This window comes from Trifolium pratense, linkage group LG3 (assembly GCF_020283565.1).
Source record: "Trifolium pratense cultivar HEN17-A07 linkage group LG3, ARS_RC_1.1, whole genome shotgun sequence".
Classification (NCBI taxonomy): Eukaryota; Viridiplantae; Streptophyta; class Magnoliopsida; order Fabales; family Fabaceae; genus Trifolium; species Trifolium pratense.
In genome coordinates, this window is record NC_060061.1 from 35,606,048 (window position 1) to 35,626,042 (window position 19,995).

A 19,995-nucleotide genomic window follows, 5' to 3' on the forward strand; every position below is an offset into this window, starting at 1 on the left:
AATTTTGTGCGGTTTGATTTTGATCAGTTTTTGGATATCCAAATTATTAATTTTTTTATTAAATATTAACATAAAAAAAACACGGTAAAATAATGTATGATGTAAAATATAACATATAATATATTAAAAATTAATATTTTGAAATAACAATTTTCGATTATATTGAAACATATGAAATTGTAACAAAATTAAAATTGAAATAATAACGTATTAAAAAAATTAAAAACCAAAAAAATAATAAATGAAGGCAATATATCATAATAATAAAATGTTAAATAAGTATTAAAATATATGTATACTGTTTTCAAGATCTATATAAAAAAAAATATATGTATATACGGTTTGGTTCAGCTTGGATCGGTTTTGAAAAATCAATCCAAAATCTGATTCGATCCGGCGATTTTCGCAAACGAACATCCAAACACATCAAAAAATATTCAAATTTTTAGGTTTCCAATTTTTTTTTATTCGGTTTGTAGTTTTTATTTAGATTGCCTTGGATTTGAACACCCCTAAGTCGGACGGCTCAAATTGATAAAGTGGTAAAATCATTTAAAATGATCTCATCCATACGTACATGTTAAATCTGACTGTCCAAAATCTAAACTGTGTGAAAACTGTGATATTTATTACAGCAACAAATCTGCTCACCCTAAACATTTTTTGAGAGAGAGAGAGAGAAATATGGTGGGCGGTGGCGATCGGAGCGGATGTGGTTCGAAGGTCGTGAACACTTTGCTTGGTCATAGGAAAAAGAGAAGCACACGTTATATATATATATATATATATATATATATATATATATATATATATATATATATATATATATATATATATATATATATATATATATATATAAATTTAAAACCCACTAAAAACATGGTGTAAATTAGCAATGCGCACATTTTTTAAATACATGTTTCTTGCCTCTACTTACCTTACAACCAAAAACGATGAATTTTCATGCTCGAGTTTATTTTTTAAAAAAAAAACGATGAAACAAGTTTCTTGAAAGAGAAACTGTGCAAATTGGAAAAAACTATTTAAATATAAATAGGTTGTTTATTTAGATTGTACATATTTATAATTATGTGAGTGTAAATTAGCAAATTGGTGTACAATATTTAATAAAAGTTACCTAATTAACCCTCAATTTTCTAGTGTAAAATAACTAAATGTCAATGGTTTTTTTGTCCAAAGTAAAAATGTGCGCATTGTTAATTTACACCTTAATGTTTTTAGTTGGTTGTAAATTAGCAACCCCCGTATATATATATATATATATATATATATATATATATATATATATATATATATATATATATATATATATATATACGGGGGTTGCTAATTTACAACCAACTAAAAACATTAAGGAGGGATCAAATATTGTTCATCTTGATCGATCTCAATAACATATCAAACGATTTTAGATTTTTATAAATTCTAACATAGATAATCTATATGATATAAATTTTCAATCAAACGGTGGATTTTGTAAAATTTGTATTCGTTAAAGCGTTATTGAGCGGTGTAACATTACTCAAATGTTACACCGGTGTAATTTGATCCCTCCCTATATATATATATATATATATATATATATATATATATATATATATATATATATATATATATATATATATATATATATATATATATATATATATTGAGGTAGCAGCCTTTTTACCGCTCCTTTTTTTCAAAAAAAAAGTGTCATTGAGACACATGTTAACATTTTTCTCTGTATCATTCTAATTTTATCGGATGTCATTTTTCTAATAAATTTCTTTAAACTTTACCCTTAATTAATATTTATGTGCAACATTAAATTCTTTTGTATTATTGAATGTAAATTCTAATTTTAGATCCTCTAACATGTGTCTTTTAACATTTTCTAAAAATAGTTGATGTATTTGTTCAAATTTTAAACCAAATATATTAATTAATTGTCAAAAAAAAATCAAATACATTAAGGGTCTGTTTGGTAAAAATAAGCTATAAGCTAGCTGATAGCTGATAAGCTAGCTGATAGCTGAAAAGCTAGCTTATAGCTGATAGTTGAAAAGCTAGCTTATTGAAATTAAAGTGTTTGGTAAAATTAGCTTTTAAAGTGATTATTAAATATAAAATTACATAATTGATAGTGGGTAGTTTATTTTTTAGAGTGGGTAGTTATTAAATTAAAGGGTAAAAATGGAATAAAGTGTAAAAAGCTATAAGTTATAAGCTCAAATGCTACTTGAAATAGCATCTGAAAAAAAACTATAAGCTAGTACAAAAAGCTTGTTACCAAACACCTCTAATTTTTTGAAACAAGCTTATAAGCTCATATAATTAATAAGTTATAAGCTAGCTTATTTGTGTTACCGAACAGAGCCTAATATTATTTTTTTTATCAATTTTTACTTTATAATTTGATTAGATGCACGGAATATATGCGATGGTGTAGAAGAGTTGCATATATTTTGGGTTTTCCATGAGCCAAACATCAACTCTACTTATAAATTGCTGGTAATTAGTGCCATAGCCGAAGGAACATCAACTCCAAAATAAAGTTAAACGCCAATTTTCATATATAAACAAATACCGTACGTTTTTAACACCATTTACCGGCCTCTCTATATAAATAACAAGATGAGAGTTAAATGACAGGGTAATAAATTTAGGTAAAGATATTTTATAGTAAATGATGAACAAGACACACTTTGGGCTTTTCTTCATTTTGTTTATTCTCCTTGCTTCTCGTAAGTCTTATATGCATCATACTTATATTTGGTCTCGTATATGAAAAAATAAATATCATTTAATGATGTATATCTTAAATTACACTTCAATTACTATAAATTTTATTTTTCAATATATTTGTTTAATGAGTTCAAGAAGATTAATTACGTTTAATTCACAATTTATTAGTAACTCACTTGGCCCGGCTTAATGGTAGTTTTTTTTTTTTAACAATGAATTGAGAATCGAACTTTTTTTTTTGTAAATCGGGTATCCTCTGCGCGCAATTGCAGAGATTAATTCTTCGAGCCTTGTGGGACCCAAACGGGTGGCAAATTCTCCCTAAGAGTTTTAACTGTTGCATGCTTAAGTCAGAGATCGAACTCAGGACGTTGGTTAAGCTAGAAGAGACTCGCGTCATCTCATCTAAGTGCTCTTGGGTACTGAGAATCGAACTTATATCTCACCATATTAGACAAAATCTAGTGGCTTGCTTAATGGTGGTGTTGGCTTGCAATCTTGGAGTGTACTCCTCTCAAGATCACAAGTTTGATTCTCTCTTGTGTCAATTTTGATCGGTTAGTCTATATAGAGAAAATAAGAACATTGACTTTAAATGGGACCCTTACAAGTAAGCGGTGAAATTGATCCCCTCAAATTAATCAGTTTTTAGGCCAGATACCGAATTGTCAAAAAGAAATGCACAATTATTCCATATTTGAAAGAGAAAAAAAAATTGGTCAAAGTTATATTTGAATTGTTTATTCCACAGTATTCAATTGTCCAGAATCTAACAATAACCCAACTGTATTTGGATTGATGAAATCCATGACTCTATTGTCCCTCGATCTCATTTTCATGGATTTAATCCATTAATAATATTACATTTGTATTTTTTAAAAATAAAAAAATACCAATAATAGATCACGTACTACAAAATAAAATAAAAAACAAAAAAACAAAAAAACAAAACAATAATAGATCACGTTTGTTTTTTTGGCAATTTTTTAAGAAACAAATAAATCTTATTTCTCTAGAATAGTTAAAAACTTAAAATAATGAGTGGTGTAGAGTATTCACACACGTTAATAAAAAGAAATCTACATTTATGTTCATAAAAAGCAATCAAAATAGCTACTTAAAAATATATTAAATAGGTATGAATATCTAACTGACTACAATGCATGAGTTAATATTGACTCGACTTAATAAGAATTGGTTCAACTCAAAATTTTATCCGAGTTTCATGTAATTTTTTAGGTCGAACTATATATACTCATTTTAAATTCATGAACAACTGAGTTCATCTCATTTGCATGAACTAAACACAAGTCGAATTATATATAAATTAAGTTAAACTCAATTGATTCACAAACCAAGTTCAACAAATTAATATTTTAGTTCAGTTTCGAACTATATGTTTAAGTGGATTTATTCATTATTGATCGTCTCTATTAATATTATATATGATCAAACAATGCAGAGTTGGCGGTACAAATTGAGGGAAGGCGCCATGAGTCAAGGAGTAATCGGTTTAAAGGAGTGTGTTTGAGCAATCACAGTTGCACTTCGGTTTGTCGTGATGAAGGCTTTGAATGCGGCGAATGCAAGAGATTTCGTAAAGGTTGCTTCTGCTACAACCATTGTTAACTTATATTGCAATAATGTGAATGGTCAATATTCCACTGATAAATGACGATATTGTTAAATTGAACATCTTTATCAGGATGTAAACTCAAAAGCTTGCAATTGTGTATGTTAATTTATCAATCGAATTAATTTTATAGATTAATATGGAATTTTATAGACATGTATAATCTGTTGGATAATAACTTTCAATTTAACAATAAATTTTATAATACGGATATACGGTATTTGTATATATACACATTTATTTTATTTGATCTAATGATTAAACTTTGTTGAATATCTAATATGTAAGAGGAAATCATTTAATATTTTGGGTCTTTCATGAGCCAAACATGAGCTCTACTAAATTACTTGTAACTAATGTCACTACTGAAGGAACAATATCACCTCCAAAATGAAGTTAAACATCAAGTTTTCATCAACATAAAAAATATGTTTTTTTACATCCTCAACCTCTTTAAATAGATGACCCGATATGAGTTTGTTTATTAACAGGGTAATAATAAATTTAATTTAGGTGAAAATTGTAGTAAGTGATAATCATGAACAAGTCATGCTTTCAGTTTTTCTTCATTTTGCTTATTCTCCTCGCTTCTCGTAAGTCTTTTGCATAATGCATATACATAATAAGTAATAGAATTTACATAATTTGATAGATGTATCGTAGAAGTTTTTTTTTATTGTCATTTTAAGGTTGTTTATGTATACCTCTTACTATTTATTCTCTCTTGTTCTAAATTATAATTCATTTTACAAACAAAATTGTCTCAAAATTATAAATCACATTATAATACTAATATTGAAACGTTAATGTTTTTTCTTATCATACCAAACCTTTACTATATATTAGTCTCTCTTTGTGTTGTCCAGTTCTTTAAATTTTTCTATAATTTTGTAAAATAAGAATTTAATTTATATGCACCACCGGTGTAAAGTTATTTTGCGCATGCGTCCAATAATATACCGACACATCATGTATGGTAATTAAAAACACATGATGTGTCACATTCATTAAATGATGTGGCAACGCGTTATTAGATGTATGTGTAAAAAAAAATTACACTGACGGTGCACAACAATTTAGTACGTTTTTTAAGTTTTGTAAAATTGTCAAAATGACTTAAAATTTAGAATAAAGGTGGTATTACTCTATGGGTCTGTTTGTTATAGATTTTTTTAAAATAGATTCTCATAGTGTTAAATAATTTTGTGTAAAAAAAAATTACAAAGAAACTTTTTATAAAAGCTTCAAATGAAAATTTGGTTTGAATAGTTATTCTTAAAATGTTGTTTTATGTATTTGATCATTTTATTGAATTTTTTTTTTTTGGATATCAAAATTTTGAAAAATCATTTAATTTTGAAGTTATTTCAAATCGATTTTCATAAAAATCATTTTTTAAATACAACTTTTTGAAAAAATTGTGATTTTGACTGTGTTTTGATCTTCAATAATGTGTGTTTATTTTATATGATGTCAAAATTACTGTTTCAATTTAGAAAAAACGAATATAAAAAAACTTGTAATATTTGAAAAAATGGTTTTAGAAAATCTATTTTCAAAAATACAAAGAAAAAATCCATTTTTTTAAATCTAAAACAAACAGGCCCTATATCTTTTCAATTCTTTTAATTCATTTTTCTCATATCATTAATAAATGATATATAAATTTTTAAAATACTGAATCATAATTTCTTTTTTCTATACAAAAAAATAACCATTTTTTTTATTGAATGGAGGGCTTGCGCCCAAAAGAGAGGATTACAACTACCTAACCTTGGAACAACAATTCCAGAAGCATTAGCGATAACAAAATGAGATATTTGAGACGGACAAGACTCATAAAAAATCATAGTAGAGCCTAACTCACATCCAACACGTGCCAACAAATCAGCACACACATCAGTTTCACGGTAAGTGTGATGAATGCGAACGTCCCAATCATGCTCCAAAAGCCTTCAAATTCTCTTGCATAGACCCCAACCTTAAGCTTGAACCCCTATATCCTTATTAAGCATATTAACCACAACTTTGGCATCCAGTTGCAGCTCGACACGCCTCAAACCTTGCTCCCAAGCCAGCTTTAAACCTTCCATGGCACCCCAAAGTTCAGCTACCTGCACCATCTTTTTTAATTTATGTGCAATTGCTACTATACGTTTAATCTTTCAAAATTAAAAATGAAACGGAGAAAGTATTTAATTAAACTTTTCTATGTTTTATTAATCATGAATTAATTGATGCAGAGATGGTGGTACAAACTGAGGGAAGGAGGTATCAGAGGTCAAAGGGACAGAGATTTTGCATAAGCCACCACCATTGCTCTCATATTTGTCAATCTGAAGGCTTTGAATGCGGTCAATGTGGAAGTTCTCGAAGAGGTTGCTCTTGCAGCAAACGTTGTTAATAGTGAGTAGGGATCCTCTCCATTTCTTAAAGGAAATGGAAAATACAATTACTAGCTTAGTATACTAATATACTATTGTTGTTAATTAATTAATGTAACATTGCAATCATATGTTACTTTAATTTAATTTTGCTTAAGCGCTTGAGGTTAGCTTTGAGCTAGAGTTCAATTAATTATCTAATGTTACTTATTTTGTTATGCTTTCATGATGTATTTGACATCAAAAATTAGTGAAACTGAGTCATTTTCATTTTGTATTATATATACTTCTTCGGTTATTCTCAATCACTACTTCCTCAGTTATTTTTTTTATTAATAGCTATACCAATTGAATTACTTACGAGGATACATCAAACAAAAAAAAAAAAAAAATATATATATATATATATATATATATATATATATATATATATATATATATATATATATATAATACTTCGGGTTGTCTTAAACATAAGAGACATTAGAATTAACAAAAATTAATGCATTGATTCAAAAATCAAATATATCAATTACATAATTGAATTAGGCACTATAATTACATGCATGAATAAGTTTGATTTTTTTTTTTAAACTAAATAAGATTGGGTTGTCAGCGTATATATGGAAGAATACGTCAACGAATAATAGTGTCCTTTAAATCATTTTACAATTGTGGAATATATGCAACATGGCGTTGAACATTTAATTGCAAAATAGTATATTGGTCCTTCACTTTTTTGGGTGTTCCTAATTAATCAGCTAATGGTGACAAGGCTCATAGTCACGGTCAAGATACACAAGGATAATGATAATGAAAAATTAAACGCTATTTAAAATAAGGAAAATAGTAACTAGTAGGTACTACTTAAAGAATGTACCTATTTAAAAATGTCACATAAGTCATAGCTCAACTGATAAAAAATGCCGAAATTATTAGGCTAACCGTCGTGACCCGAGTTCGAACCTGGGATCTCAACATTATGTGAATTTAATTTAAGTGGATTATCACTTCATCTAAGACAAAAAAAAATTAGTGTCGTCTATTTTTAAAAAAAAAATTGAAAATGCTCATTTTAATAAAAAAATTATCTCTTTTGATTTTTCTAACCTGTGTCTCGACCTTAAAATATATAATACTACAATAATAAAGGATTATAGGATCAGAATTTCATGAGATTAATATTATTTAACTTTTTATAGGATTAAAGATTTTAAAAAAAAAAATTACTTAAAATGATAAAAAAAAATTATATAAACCCTACAAAAACTTTAAAAATATGCATTGTCATATGTCGACTCAGTATTCAACATGACACATGAACAAAAACAAACTTCAAATTTAGAGGTTAGATGGCCTAAATAGTATGTAACCATAAATAAGGAAATGGAAAATACATTTAATTTCCTTTTAAATGAATAATATCATACTTAAAATTTGAACGGTTTATTTTCAATTTACCAAATATAAATAAATCGACTATATGAATGAGTCAAATTATCGATTATAGACAAATCTAAGTTCATAATACATGGGAGAATTTCTATTGTCATCTTACCCATTTTCTCGCGTACTCTACAAAATTATCAAAATACATTTATCCGCTCCTTAAGTAGCGAATTCTATCCGCTATTTAAGTAGCTAGCCAACCTTTAAAATCTTTTAAATTTCATGTTAGGAGAGTATTTTCTTTCCTCAAAATTCTCATTTTTATAACATTCACTACTTAAATAGCTAACATTTAAAATCTTGAAATTTTCATGTTATGACATTTTTTTTAAAAATTTCTCATTTTTATAATGTCTGCGACTTAAATAACAGACATTTAAAATCTGAATTCGTTGTACGGTATTTTTTTCCTCAAATTTCTCAATATTATATCGTCTAACAAAAGAGTAAAAATATAAACTCCTAGAACGTGCGAGAAATTGGTAGGATGGAAAAAAAATAAAAAACTCTAATACATGAGGAAGAAGTAATTGAAAAACAATCTATGTAGAATATAGAGTGTGGCATGATGTGAGCATAGAAATGAACGGCCCTTGGCCCATCTCACTCCATAAGGTGGGAAAACCGTGGACAGGGGGAGGTGGGTCACCAACCCATAAGATTCTTTTAATTATTTTATGCTGATTTTCTTCTTTGTGTTTCTAGAAGCAACAAAAAACTAAGGTGGGAAGGTGAGCCTTACCAACCATGTCCATAAAATAAAATTAAAATTTGACAAGTCGGCTCATATATTGTTGCATAAGAACTGTTAGATACGAAAGAAATGTTAGTTGAATTTGAAAATGACATATATTATCAATAATATATATATAGTCATGTGATTACATAAAAGAGGATATTGTTTGACCTACTACCACAATAATATATATCTTCTTATTGCAAACGATTTGGACATTAACTCAAATTACACCTCTCATTTTTATAACACAAGTTTAAATTATACACTGCCTCTAAAACAATTAATTGCATGCATCTCTCCTTTATTTAAATTTTATTTATTTAATTTGTCTAGTAGGTATGTAAAATAATTGAAGAAAAGCACAATTATTTTGGCCTAAATTGGATATTTTCTGAAGGACTTAAATATGTGGTAAATTATCTCTAAGAATTTTATCATTGTTGCATGTCAAAATCAAGATTTTAATTAATTAACCTAGAAGAAATCCGTATTATTTCATTTAAATTTTTTTTTCACCACCAGTTTAATCTAATTCGGAGATCAATTCTGGCATTAAGTTGTTCCAGCCCCTCCCAATCGCAGTTGTGAAGAATCGAACCGTAATTCCCCCTACCAAATTTAGTATCAATCACCACTGAACCAACTAACCATCGTTATTGCTTCTAAATATTCTTAGAGTAAGAAAATAACAATTTAATTGATAGATAAATTTAAGAACCCCCTACTACTCTAAGCCATGGATGGACGTTAGTTAATTACTCACACATCAGCTTGAATAAAGTGGAGTTAGTTGAGACATGCTTCTAGAATCTTTTACTTTATGAATCATCTAGAATCCTTTATATGGAAACAAAATATGTAAAGTAGTGAAATTAACGTTTAGTCAAAAACAAGGGAAACTTAATGAGATGTCAAATAAGTTCTTATTAATTAGAGTGGTGGAGTTCTTATTAATTTAATAAAGTCTTAAGAAAAATACATGATTAATAAAAATAAATTAAAAATATTAAATTATGTGAATGTTGAGGATTGAACATTGTCTATGGAGAATTTGAGGCCTCTTTTTAATCAATTGAGCAAAATAAATTTAAGTAAATATTTTATCGTATTGTAAATTTATAACTAAATTGAATTTTATATGTAAATATTTTATTATATTATAAATTTATAACTAAATTAATTTTTTTAAAGCCTTTTTTTACCCAAAAAATTTGAGATTAAAGCATTTTCTTGGGTTGTTTGGCCCTTGTATCGGCTCTGCAAATAATTTATATTGTTTTATAAAGAGTTTTGTTGTTTATTTAGCTCTATGTGAAACAATTATTGCAGGAAATTGGTGCCATGACGTTAACATCTCATGTGGTAGATTATGTCAAGCAAATAAATATGTGCCATCTTTATAACTAAATTCAAATAAATTTGCACATGTTTACTTAGGGTTGGAATCATGAATAAAAGAAGTGTATATATATATATATAGCATATAATAGAGGTAAGGTAGAGAAGCAATATGAAAGAGAAAAAATAATTTTTTTTAAAAAAAGAAGGATGTAAATAAAAGTAGCTAATGCTACCTACCAAATGGAGCAAGCACTAAATAAGTGAATTGTAACCACTCATGTTTCTCAACAACTTGGTCAAATACTCTCTCTTAATCTTAAGATTATTACTATACTTTTTCTTTCATAATTCTCTCTCAGAAAAACAAGATATCCCCGAGTCAATTGCACCTTCTTTTCCTCTCCTTAATTATCACTCACCACCTTCCATTTATATTCCTTAATTCTACCCTCTTTTCTCTCTCTCACCAAATTACTCTTTTCTTCTCTCTATCTCTTTGAGCCAAGCAAGTATGGGTAGATCTCCTTGTTGTGAGAAAGAGCACACAAACAAAGGTGCTTGGACAAAAGAAGAAGATGAACGTCTCATTAACTATATCAAGCTTCATGGGGAAGGTTGTTGGAGATCTCTTCCAAAAGCTGCTGGTAAGTACATAGTACTATATATATCTTCATTAATTTCCCACAATATACACATTCGCCTAATAAGTCACCTCTTACAAAACCGGCATGTAATAAATCGACATGTAACTTGAGATTTGTCTTCATTAAATAAATATATGTTCGGGCATATATATTTCTTTTAATGTGGAACTCATAACACACTTTTTTATGTTTGAACATCTAAAGTGTGATCTGATATAGCAACGCAGAAACGCAGGTGGTCTAACGAATTATAACTTAGAATTTAAGTTAGACCTAATTTAACTCTTACAAACTAATTTTATAAAATTGAATTAGGCTTCAATTTAAAATTTTATGATGGTGTCAAAACTATTTTTGTGAAATATAGAGATGCCTAATATTTCTCATATATGTAGTCTTGTAATTAATTTTAAATTAATATATTTATACAGGCTTGCTAAGATGTGGCAAGAGTTGCAGACTCAGATGGATAAATTACCTCAGACCTGATCTCAAGAGGGGAAACTTCACTGAACAAGAAGATGATCTTATTATCAACCTCCACACCTTACTTGGAAACAAGTATGTATAAACACAATAGTGAAGAAAATACACAATATATTTAATTTATATGATTAATTCTTTTACTTGCTAAAAGTGTTTTTTACATCAGGAGTGTACAATAAAACTTACTCCGATCACTATTATAAACAAAAATTCACTTTTAGATTTATTGGAAAACTGATGTATCTAACCCATATTATAGATCAGATACATCAGTTTTTTAAATAAATCTAAAAAGTGATTTTCTTTTTATATAATAGTGATCGGGGTAAGTTAGTATATAGTCAATGAGAATAATTAATGAGTGTAATTAATTTTTAAATCTAATATCTAGAGTTTGAATTTTTTTTATCAAACTCATTTAGGGCCTAATTAACTCAACCACTTGAATTTATGATTTTGTAGATGGTCTCTAATAGCTGCGAAATTACCGGGAAGAACAGATAATGAAATCAAGAATTATTGGAACACTCACATCAAACGAAAACTCTACAGCCGTGGAGTCGATCCTCAAACTCATCGACCACTTAAAGACTCAACAGCATCCACCACCACAGTTCCACCTCCTAATACATCAGTTTTACAATCTCAAATCACCACAAGCAATAAGAACACAATCATCAACGATATTAGTAATGGCAGTTTTCAGTTAGTTGGTGGTTATGACAATACAAAGATTAATGTAACCAAATTGGTTTCTGAAGATTCAAATTCAAATAGTAGTAGCGCGGTTAGCTCCGAGGAAACATATCAATATCATCATCAACAACTCAACTTGGACCTTTCGATTGGTCTTCCTTCATCGACGTCACATACTCAAATAAACACAGACAAATTGAAAATAGAACAACTACAAGGTGATGAGCAACAAGAAACAAAGGTTGTTACAACTAGTCATGGTTTGTGTCTTTGTTACAATTTAGGGTTTCAAAGCAACCAAGTGTGTTGTTGCAACAAAACCATAGGTAATAGTATTACTACAACTGTTGCTGATAATAATATGTATAGATTTTATAGACCCATGGATATTTAGAACTTAATTAATTTAGAAGTTAACTAGAGTTAATTAATTAGTAGCTGATCCAGCTCAAAATTAATATTGTAATGTTGCGTCTTTTGTGTTAGTTAATTAACATGAAAATAGTTTAATTTTGACAAATTTTCAGATGAATTTTTGTTTCAGAGAATTTAGTTGGAATCTTCGCACATTGAGTTAAAAAGCAACTATATAAAGAGAATTTAGGATTACACATTTTTTTTTGGAACTTTGAAACATTATTAGTATATGGTTAGCTCATGTTATTAATATGTTGTTCAATATTCATTTTTTCATTTATTATGAGATTTTTAACTCATACGGATAGTGATCCTCTCTAGTGAACTTTTCACTGGAGGGTGTCTAGTGAAAATCTCAATCATTCAATTAATTTACTGTCAAAATATTGACCAAGTTAATTAACTCAAATAGGTGATTTTGATTTAACTAAATTCTTTTGAGGCTAACTCATACTTGCACACAATAATCTCCCCAAGAATGTGACTTCTAACTCACTAGTATGTTCAGATTGCAAGAAGAGGGAAAGAATTAATAAAAAATTAGAAATTAAAATGTGCTTGAAATACGAAGTTTGATTATTTCTCATAGTAAATCCACATTGTATCTTTTGAAAAGTTGCATGGAAGATATGAAAATTGAAAACCGAACGAATCCAAAAATATACAGTATATAATGGACAAAAATTGCAAAAAATTAGTTACTTTTAATTTAAGTGATTATCCTTTGTTGACAATGAGCCACGGATTATTAATTAACTTTAACCAATTACTATTGGATAAAATTTCAAAGAAAATGTTTCATGGAAACTCATTCACCTGAATAACACCTTAAGAGAAAGAAATAGAGAGGATAATATGATAGATATGACGTATTGGTGATGTGATGAAAAAAGATAGATAGACAAAAAATGGTATTGGGAGTTGAGGGTGTCCAAATATTATTTGCTTAAAGTTGAATATTAAGAAACAACTTTTTAAAAACAAATAAGGCAATAACTGCTAAAGTTTTCTGTATACAAGTTTATGTAAACCATAACCAATTCATTTCATCAAAGCATTGTCCAAAGAAAATGGATGGTTCCATGTTCGACTAAAGACGAGTTAGGGTTCAGTATACAGCCAATTCTTGAAACGTGTGACTTTTGTCATTAAATTTTAACAATCTTCTGATAAAAAACCAGTAAACACTCCAAAATATACCTTGCCGCCGTTGCCGTTGCCGAAGCAAATACCAAAACAATAGAACTAAATAACCTCAAGTCCTAAAAATAAAATGCATATGAATTCACCAATTGCAATTTACAGCAAAACAAATTAAGGGCCAGAAGCTCCTGAAGATTCAGCAGCATCCTCTAATCTCAACATTACGGCTACTTCTTCGATCATTTTACCTTTATCAGCAGAACCTTCCACTGCATTGTTCAACCTTTTTAACCATATATCATAATCAACAGGATATGGAGTTCCACAAAGACTATCCACATAATCAGCAAAACCTTTCAATAGAGCAGAAACCTGACCAAGATGTTGTTGAATTGATCGATTCTCCCAACTATTCTCTCTCCATTGTAAAGCAGACTCAATTGAATCTTGTTGACTCATAGTCCCACCAGTAATAAAATAAATGATGTAGACGATGCTTTCGGCATCCGATGAAGGACAGAGCTTCCCATGCTGAAGTGCATGAGCTGATGAGAATTGTAAATTTATAGCAGGGCTGTCTCTATCTTCCAACACGGCACGTCCCCAAGATATCGGAACATACATTGCTTGTTGGAGGTGGTTTCTATTGCTTTGTTTTTCAACGACGTGTATTATGTTTTCCGGACAAATATCACCATGTTGGACATTAGCTATAGCTGCACTTCTTAATGCAGCAAGACAGTCTCGGCATAAGCGCGTTGCTTCCTCAGCAGAAAATGTTCCTTCATTGGAAACTACAGCCGACAATGGCTCCCCTACTGGAGATGTTACTAGTATTGGAGTTCCACACCATGGATGATCACACTTTCCTCCTGGACTTTCTTTGTTGCAACGACCCGAATGTACAATCTTACCAGAGGCAACAATTTCTGGGAGATATTTGCTCAAGATTCCATGATTCCTCAAAATGTTTAGAACTTTCGTTTGACGTTGAACTTGATACCAAAGGCTCATATCCTCCCAAGAAGGCTCAAGTCTAGATGGATGAGCACCGACATATAACGAGAGTAACTCCAAAGGATGATCTAGACTTATGGCGCTATAGAGATAATAGTTACCTCCCACTAGATATTCATGAATTTGGAAACTTTTGTGCCCCTGTTGTGGATCATCCAAGACCAAAATGTCACCATGTTTGAGCCTCAGCCGCGAGGGCCGGCTGTTGGAAAATGATTCATTTTGATCAAGTTCAACAATCTCTCCTGCTTGATGGTTGTCATAATAAGGCACGAGTGCCTTTTCGGTCTCAATTATGCAGCATTCTGTCCGACGCTTCTGAAGGCGGAAGCTATGATCTGAGATCAATGTGGCAACTGATTTTCTTGGCGGTCCATTCCACTGAGCAATGGAGTAGAAAGTTGCCAATAATACCTGCAGAGTTCCTATATCTCCCCAGTTTGCATTTCCCATTTGGTTCCATATCGGTTCCGACGGGGTGATACAGATTTCGGCGTAGGTTTTGATCCATTCAGCTACAGACAGATACGGATTGCTTGAATTTGATAAATCAAGTTTTCCAAGGTCACCGCTGAACTTTATCACCAATCCAGACTTAGAATCTAGAACTAGAAGAAAAACGGAATCACTGTTAACAGAACTAATCTTACTCAAACTTCGAGATACAAGAACATGAAAACCATAAAAGAGGGCTTCACAAATAGTGTTGGCTGATACTCTCAAAGCATCGTCCAATAACACTTTTGGCTTGAATATGGCGAACTCAACCACTTGATCCCATCTAATTTTTGAATCATTCGATGTTTTCGATATTAAACCTAAACCACGCATTTCCCATAATCTGCCCCTTGATATTGCTTTTTCAACACTACTAAACCTTGAACCAGGATGAGAGGGACATGAGACGCATAACGGTAGCGGTCCACTTTTATGCCAAAACGTACGCCAAAGACCAATGATAATGGCATGAAGGAAATCTTCTACTGCTAGATACTGATCTTCTATAAGCTCTTCAGAAACCTCGGAATATGTTGGCATACGGACTAGTTGCTGAAATGGAACTCCCTCTAACGCCATATCTAGCTTGCGCAGCTCATCAATTGTAAAGAGAGAGTTAAAACCATGCATTCCATCTGCTGAATCACTATTTAGATTCTCTAAAACCCAATCCCCAAGATATTGTGTGAATAAGTTCAGATCAACCAGTTTCCTTCCATACTCCTTAAGCCCCTTTAACACTCTTCTCGAAATCGGAACAAACTTGCTCAGCCCTGATGCCCCGGAGACAGTACTAGCAGAAATAACTGGCATATAAGAAAACTATGTTATTATGGTCATAAAAAATAGTTACAACTATTTATTAGCTAACATTTTTCTTTCCACAAACATTTGCTAAGAATCTTCAAACCATACACTTCATAAAGAAGTACTAACTGGCACTTGTACAGTTTGTAAAACATGATCATATTGATATCACTTTTTCATTAAGGAAAATCAACCAACGAATTAAAAATGTGAGAGGAGATAAAGAATGATGTGTAGTCAATAAAATAATTTCCCAATTCAATGGAAAGACTGACAGAGGAAGACATTAGTACAAACCAGAACTAGACTTCCTGAAACTTCCATCCTGACTTTTTCCTGGCGATGAATCCATTCCATTCTGCAGAAAACCTGATTCACATGATTAAAAAGGACAAGCATTAGATAAATCTTTATATATAAATATGTCTTAATCAAGTAAATAACTAAGCATTTCCTAAAAATAATCGAGTCTATATCTCCAAATCCGATTAGCATTTTTTCATGTCCCAAATACAATATAAAGAGAGACTATATTTGCGAACACATACATAATAGTAATCGTACACATGCAGACACATATTGGAATGAGGAAAAGAATATGATATTTTTCATTATTATTCCTCAAGAGTTGAAGGAACAAAAATGATAAAGACTATAGAATAATTATGAATTACTTTTCTTAGAATTGGGCGTGGGGCTTAACTCATCCTTACAAAACCGGCTTGTAAAGTGAGTATTGCCTCTTGCCGGTTTTGTAAGGATGAATTAGGCCCGACTCACATCTGATATGGGACTTCTTAACAACTTTAACTCCGGCAGCAATTGTGCTTTAAGATTGCTGCAATGGGATGCTTAGTATGTGTTAGAGCAATATCTCAAGACAAGGAAATCATGCACAAATCATCATCATAATGTCATGTTTATCTTCTTAGTAATTGTAGCAATTAATTTATTTAATTCCTTGTTCATTGTAATAATTAGTCTTAAGTAGTGCCAATCATGTAATCAACGTAAACCAATGTGAAGGCATGATCTTGGCTCTCCTATTGTATAAATGTATATGTTACATATCAAATAACACATACAAAAATACAATACTTTATATGGTATCAGTTATGCTTATGCCTAAAGCCTAATAGCCCTATTACGATCCAATTTCTTCCACCATGGCAGCCACTACAAACCCATCAAAACAAACTCTTCTTCTTCATGCTTCCATTAACATCAAGCTGTCCCGAACCAGTCATCATGCTTGGAAACGCCAGGCCACCTCTCTACTCTCAGGCATTCAGGTCATTGGCCACGTTGATGGAACTACACCATCTCCATCTCCCACCATTCTCACTAATGGTGTATCAAACCCAAATCCAGAATATGCAAACTGGTTCCAAACTGACCAACTCATCATCAACCTTCTTCTCTCTTCTATGACTGAAGTAGATTGTCTATCTTTTTCCTCCTATGACACTGCTAGAACGTTGTGGGTTGCCATTGAAGCCCAATATGCAAGCACATCTCGATCACATATCATGTCTATCAAAAATCAAATTCAACGTTGCACCAAAGGCGAGAAATCCATCACTGACTATCTCTTTTATGTCAAAAGCCTTGCAGATGAACTAACTGTCATCGATAGGAAAATCCCTGATGATGATCTTACCCTCTATGTCCTCAATGGCCTTGGCTCCGAATATCGTGACATTGCTGCATCCATTCGTACTCGTGAGCGACCCTTCTCCTTTGAAGAACTTCATAGCCACTTGCTTGTTCATGATGAATAAATTCATTGTGAATCTCAAGTTGAAATTCAAGTTCCAACTGCAAATCTAGCCCATAAAAACTTCAAACATGATGGTCTCCTACCAACACCATCATCTGGTCGTGGTCACTCATCTTTCACTCCACGTGGCTCACATTCTGGTTGAGGCTACGGTCGAGGTTACGGTCGAGGCAAATCCAAAGGCTCTAACTTTTGTGGCAATAAACCCCTTCAACGTTGCCAATTTTGCTCAACTATAGGGCACATTGCTCTCTATTGTCCACAGATTCCCAAACCAAGCAACCCTCCAATGGCTCACTATGCTTATGCTAACCCCACCAACTCCAATTGGGTACTAGATACTGGAGCCAGTCACCATGTTGCAAACAATCTCAACAACATGCATATTCACTCTGAATATGATGGCCCTGAAGAAGTTCAGATCGGTGATGGTACAGGTTTAAAAATCTCTCATATTGGCTCAGCCACACTTCCTACACCAAACACAACCTTTAATCTCAAAAATATTCTTTGTGTTCCTAATGCAAAACATAACCTTTATAGTATGAGATAAGCGATACAGGGTAAGATTATGTGAATCAATTTTATCTCCACTTCATAGATATTTGTTCCTCACATTTTAAAACCCTAATGTAGTTGCCTAGATTAAGTAAGCAAATCTACATCCATTATTGAATATACCATGTAGGAGAATTAATTCCAATTTTAATGCAGTCTTCACAACTGTTCCTTTCTAATCCTTCTGTTCTCTTGCCCAATTTAGTCTACATTTTATCATTGTCATCTCAATTTTATTTTAATACTCGGTATCCGGCTAAAAAACCGTCTAATTCGAGGGACACCAATCCACCGTCCACTAGTGGGGGATCCATTTGAAGCCAGGACTGGCCCAACATAGGAAGTGGCACCTGGAGAATTTGAACCTAAGACCTTGAGAGGAGCACACACTCTATGGTCTCGAGCCTTCACCACTACGTCAACCCAGGTGAGTTCATCTAAAAAATATTATTAATTGTTGGTGTGTACAAAACATTAATCACATTGTAATACTAATATATTTATTTATTTTTTTGAAGAAGCTAAATTAGCCCACTCAAATTGGCACCAGAGATAATAGAACATGAGACCTTAAGGAGGAGCACACTCCCAGGTCCCAAGTCAATACCACCGGACCAGCCCAAGTGGGTTTAAGTGCTTAACTCATTCATACCTAAGGTGTGTATTAGGATTTAGGAAGTTAATTTTTTTTCCCAATAAACTCCCTCACACAATGAAATGGATTCACTCCAATACTAGGTTTTCAATGTTGAACTAGGTTTTTACAATTAGTACTATTAGAATGAAAAACAAATTCACAATTCATGCCGAAAGTGATTGATTTTCTAGAGAATAGCACAACACAGATAACATAGCAATGCAAATTAGCATTTGATCAAAAGGGGTAAAGGAAATGAAACTCACCTAATTGCATTGCGACCAGCAAAGAGTTGTTGAAAATCAGTAAAAAAAAAAAAAAAGTGAAAACAATCAATGGCAAGATTCCAAGATCTCAGTGAAGAAACTTGGAAGCTTGCATTCTTCAACCCATACGAGGCAATGGCCTAACGAAGAAGATAACAAGGACCAGCATTGTAGCAAGAAGAAGAAGCAACACCGAAAGTGAAGATGGTAGATCCTACTAGGGCATTAGCGGTGGATAAAAATGCAGAAAGTATCATCTTGTGTTGTGTGTTTCAAAAGCTGAAACAGAAGAAGAACAAACACACTTTGTTTTTCTTCTTCTGTTGTTGTTGTTGTTGTTGTTGTTGTTGTTTCCTGTGATACGAGGTGGGAACAGGAAGCAGTGTCTGTCACAGATTGATTGAGAAGAGAGAAGAGAGATGAGAAAGGTAAAGAAGGAAAGAAAAGAGCGTCATGATTGTGTTGAAGGAAAGCTTTGAAGACAAGTGATAAAAATCCAACCAGGGAATTTATGTACTAGTATAAATTAATGAATGAAAAAATTGTTAACTTAGTTAACAAAACAAAAATAATAAAAATGTCTTTTAATTTGTGTAATTAAATTCATAAATATGCAATAAAAAAAAATTTGATATAAAAACTTTTTTTATAGTTTTTTAACAAATATTCAAAAACATTGTTCATTGTGATTGGCGCTGAACTTGGTATGGAGGACTGCGGTTCGATCCGCCGCAACTGCGATCGGGAGGGGG

At 31.3% G+C, this 19,995-nt stretch overlaps 2 protein-coding genes and 3 long non-coding RNA genes across 5 annotated transcripts; 3 read left to right on the forward strand and 2 right to left on the reverse strand.

The window, feature by feature from the left end:
- Positions 1-2,613: 2,613 nt before the first annotated feature.
- LOC123917923 lies at positions 2,614-4,588 on the forward strand. The gene is made up of 2 exons (XR_006812632.1): positions 2,614-2,747; positions 4,211-4,588. It is a non-coding gene; the product is annotated as an uncharacterized LOC123917923 (long non-coding RNA).
- A 135-nt stretch (positions 4,589-4,723) lies between these two features.
- LOC123917926 lies at positions 4,724-7,045 on the forward strand. The gene is made up of 2 exons (XR_006812635.1): positions 4,724-4,974; positions 6,625-7,045. It is a non-coding gene; the product is annotated as an uncharacterized LOC123917926 (long non-coding RNA).
- On the reverse strand, positions 6,436-6,766 carry LOC123917928. Its single transcript, XR_006812637.1, has 2 exons — positions 6,641-6,766; positions 6,436-6,495 (listed from the first exon to the last, which is right to left on the reverse strand). It is a non-coding gene; the product is annotated as an uncharacterized LOC123917928 (long non-coding RNA).
- Positions 7,046-10,452: 3,407 nt separating the features above from the next.
- On the forward strand, positions 10,453-12,729 carry LOC123917930 (myb-related protein 308-like). Its single transcript, XM_045969841.1, has 3 exons — positions 10,453-10,938; positions 11,370-11,499; positions 11,887-12,729. Exons 1-3 carry the CDS (start codon positions 10,806-10,808, stop codon positions 12,512-12,514), a joined length of 891 nt encoding a protein of 296 aa, XP_045825797.1. The 5' UTR covers positions 10,453-10,805; the 3' UTR covers positions 12,515-12,729.
- An 828-nt stretch (positions 12,730-13,557) lies between these two features.
- On the reverse strand, positions 13,558-19,793 carry LOC123917929. Its single transcript, XM_045969840.1, has 3 exons — positions 19,244-19,793; positions 16,300-16,371; positions 13,558-16,001 (listed from the first exon to the last, which is right to left on the reverse strand). The coding sequence occupies exons 1-3, from the start codon at positions 19,251-19,253 to the stop codon at positions 13,852-13,854; spliced, it is 2,232 nt and encodes a 743-aa protein (XP_045825796.1). The 5' UTR covers positions 19,254-19,793; the 3' UTR covers positions 13,558-13,851.
- Between the last annotated feature and the right edge of the window lie 202 nt (positions 19,794-19,995).

Coding starts and splice junctions, on each gene's coding strand:
- LOC123917930 (XM_045969841.1), top strand. CDS start 10,806: ATGGGTAGATCTCCTTGTTGTGAGAAAGAGCACACAAACAAAGGTGCT. Junction 10,939..11,369: donor ATCTCTTCCAAAAGCTGCTG/GTAAGTACATAG, acceptor ATATTTATACAG/GCTTGCTAAGATGTGGCAAG. Junction 11,500..11,886: donor CACACCTTACTTGGAAACAA/GTATGTATAAAC, acceptor ATGATTTTGTAG/ATGGTCTCTAATAGCTGCGA.
- LOC123917929 (XM_045969840.1), bottom strand. Junction 16,002..16,299: donor TTTCAGGAAGTCTAGTTCTG/GTTTGTACTAAT, acceptor CTTATATGCCAG/TTATTTCTGCTAGTACTGTC.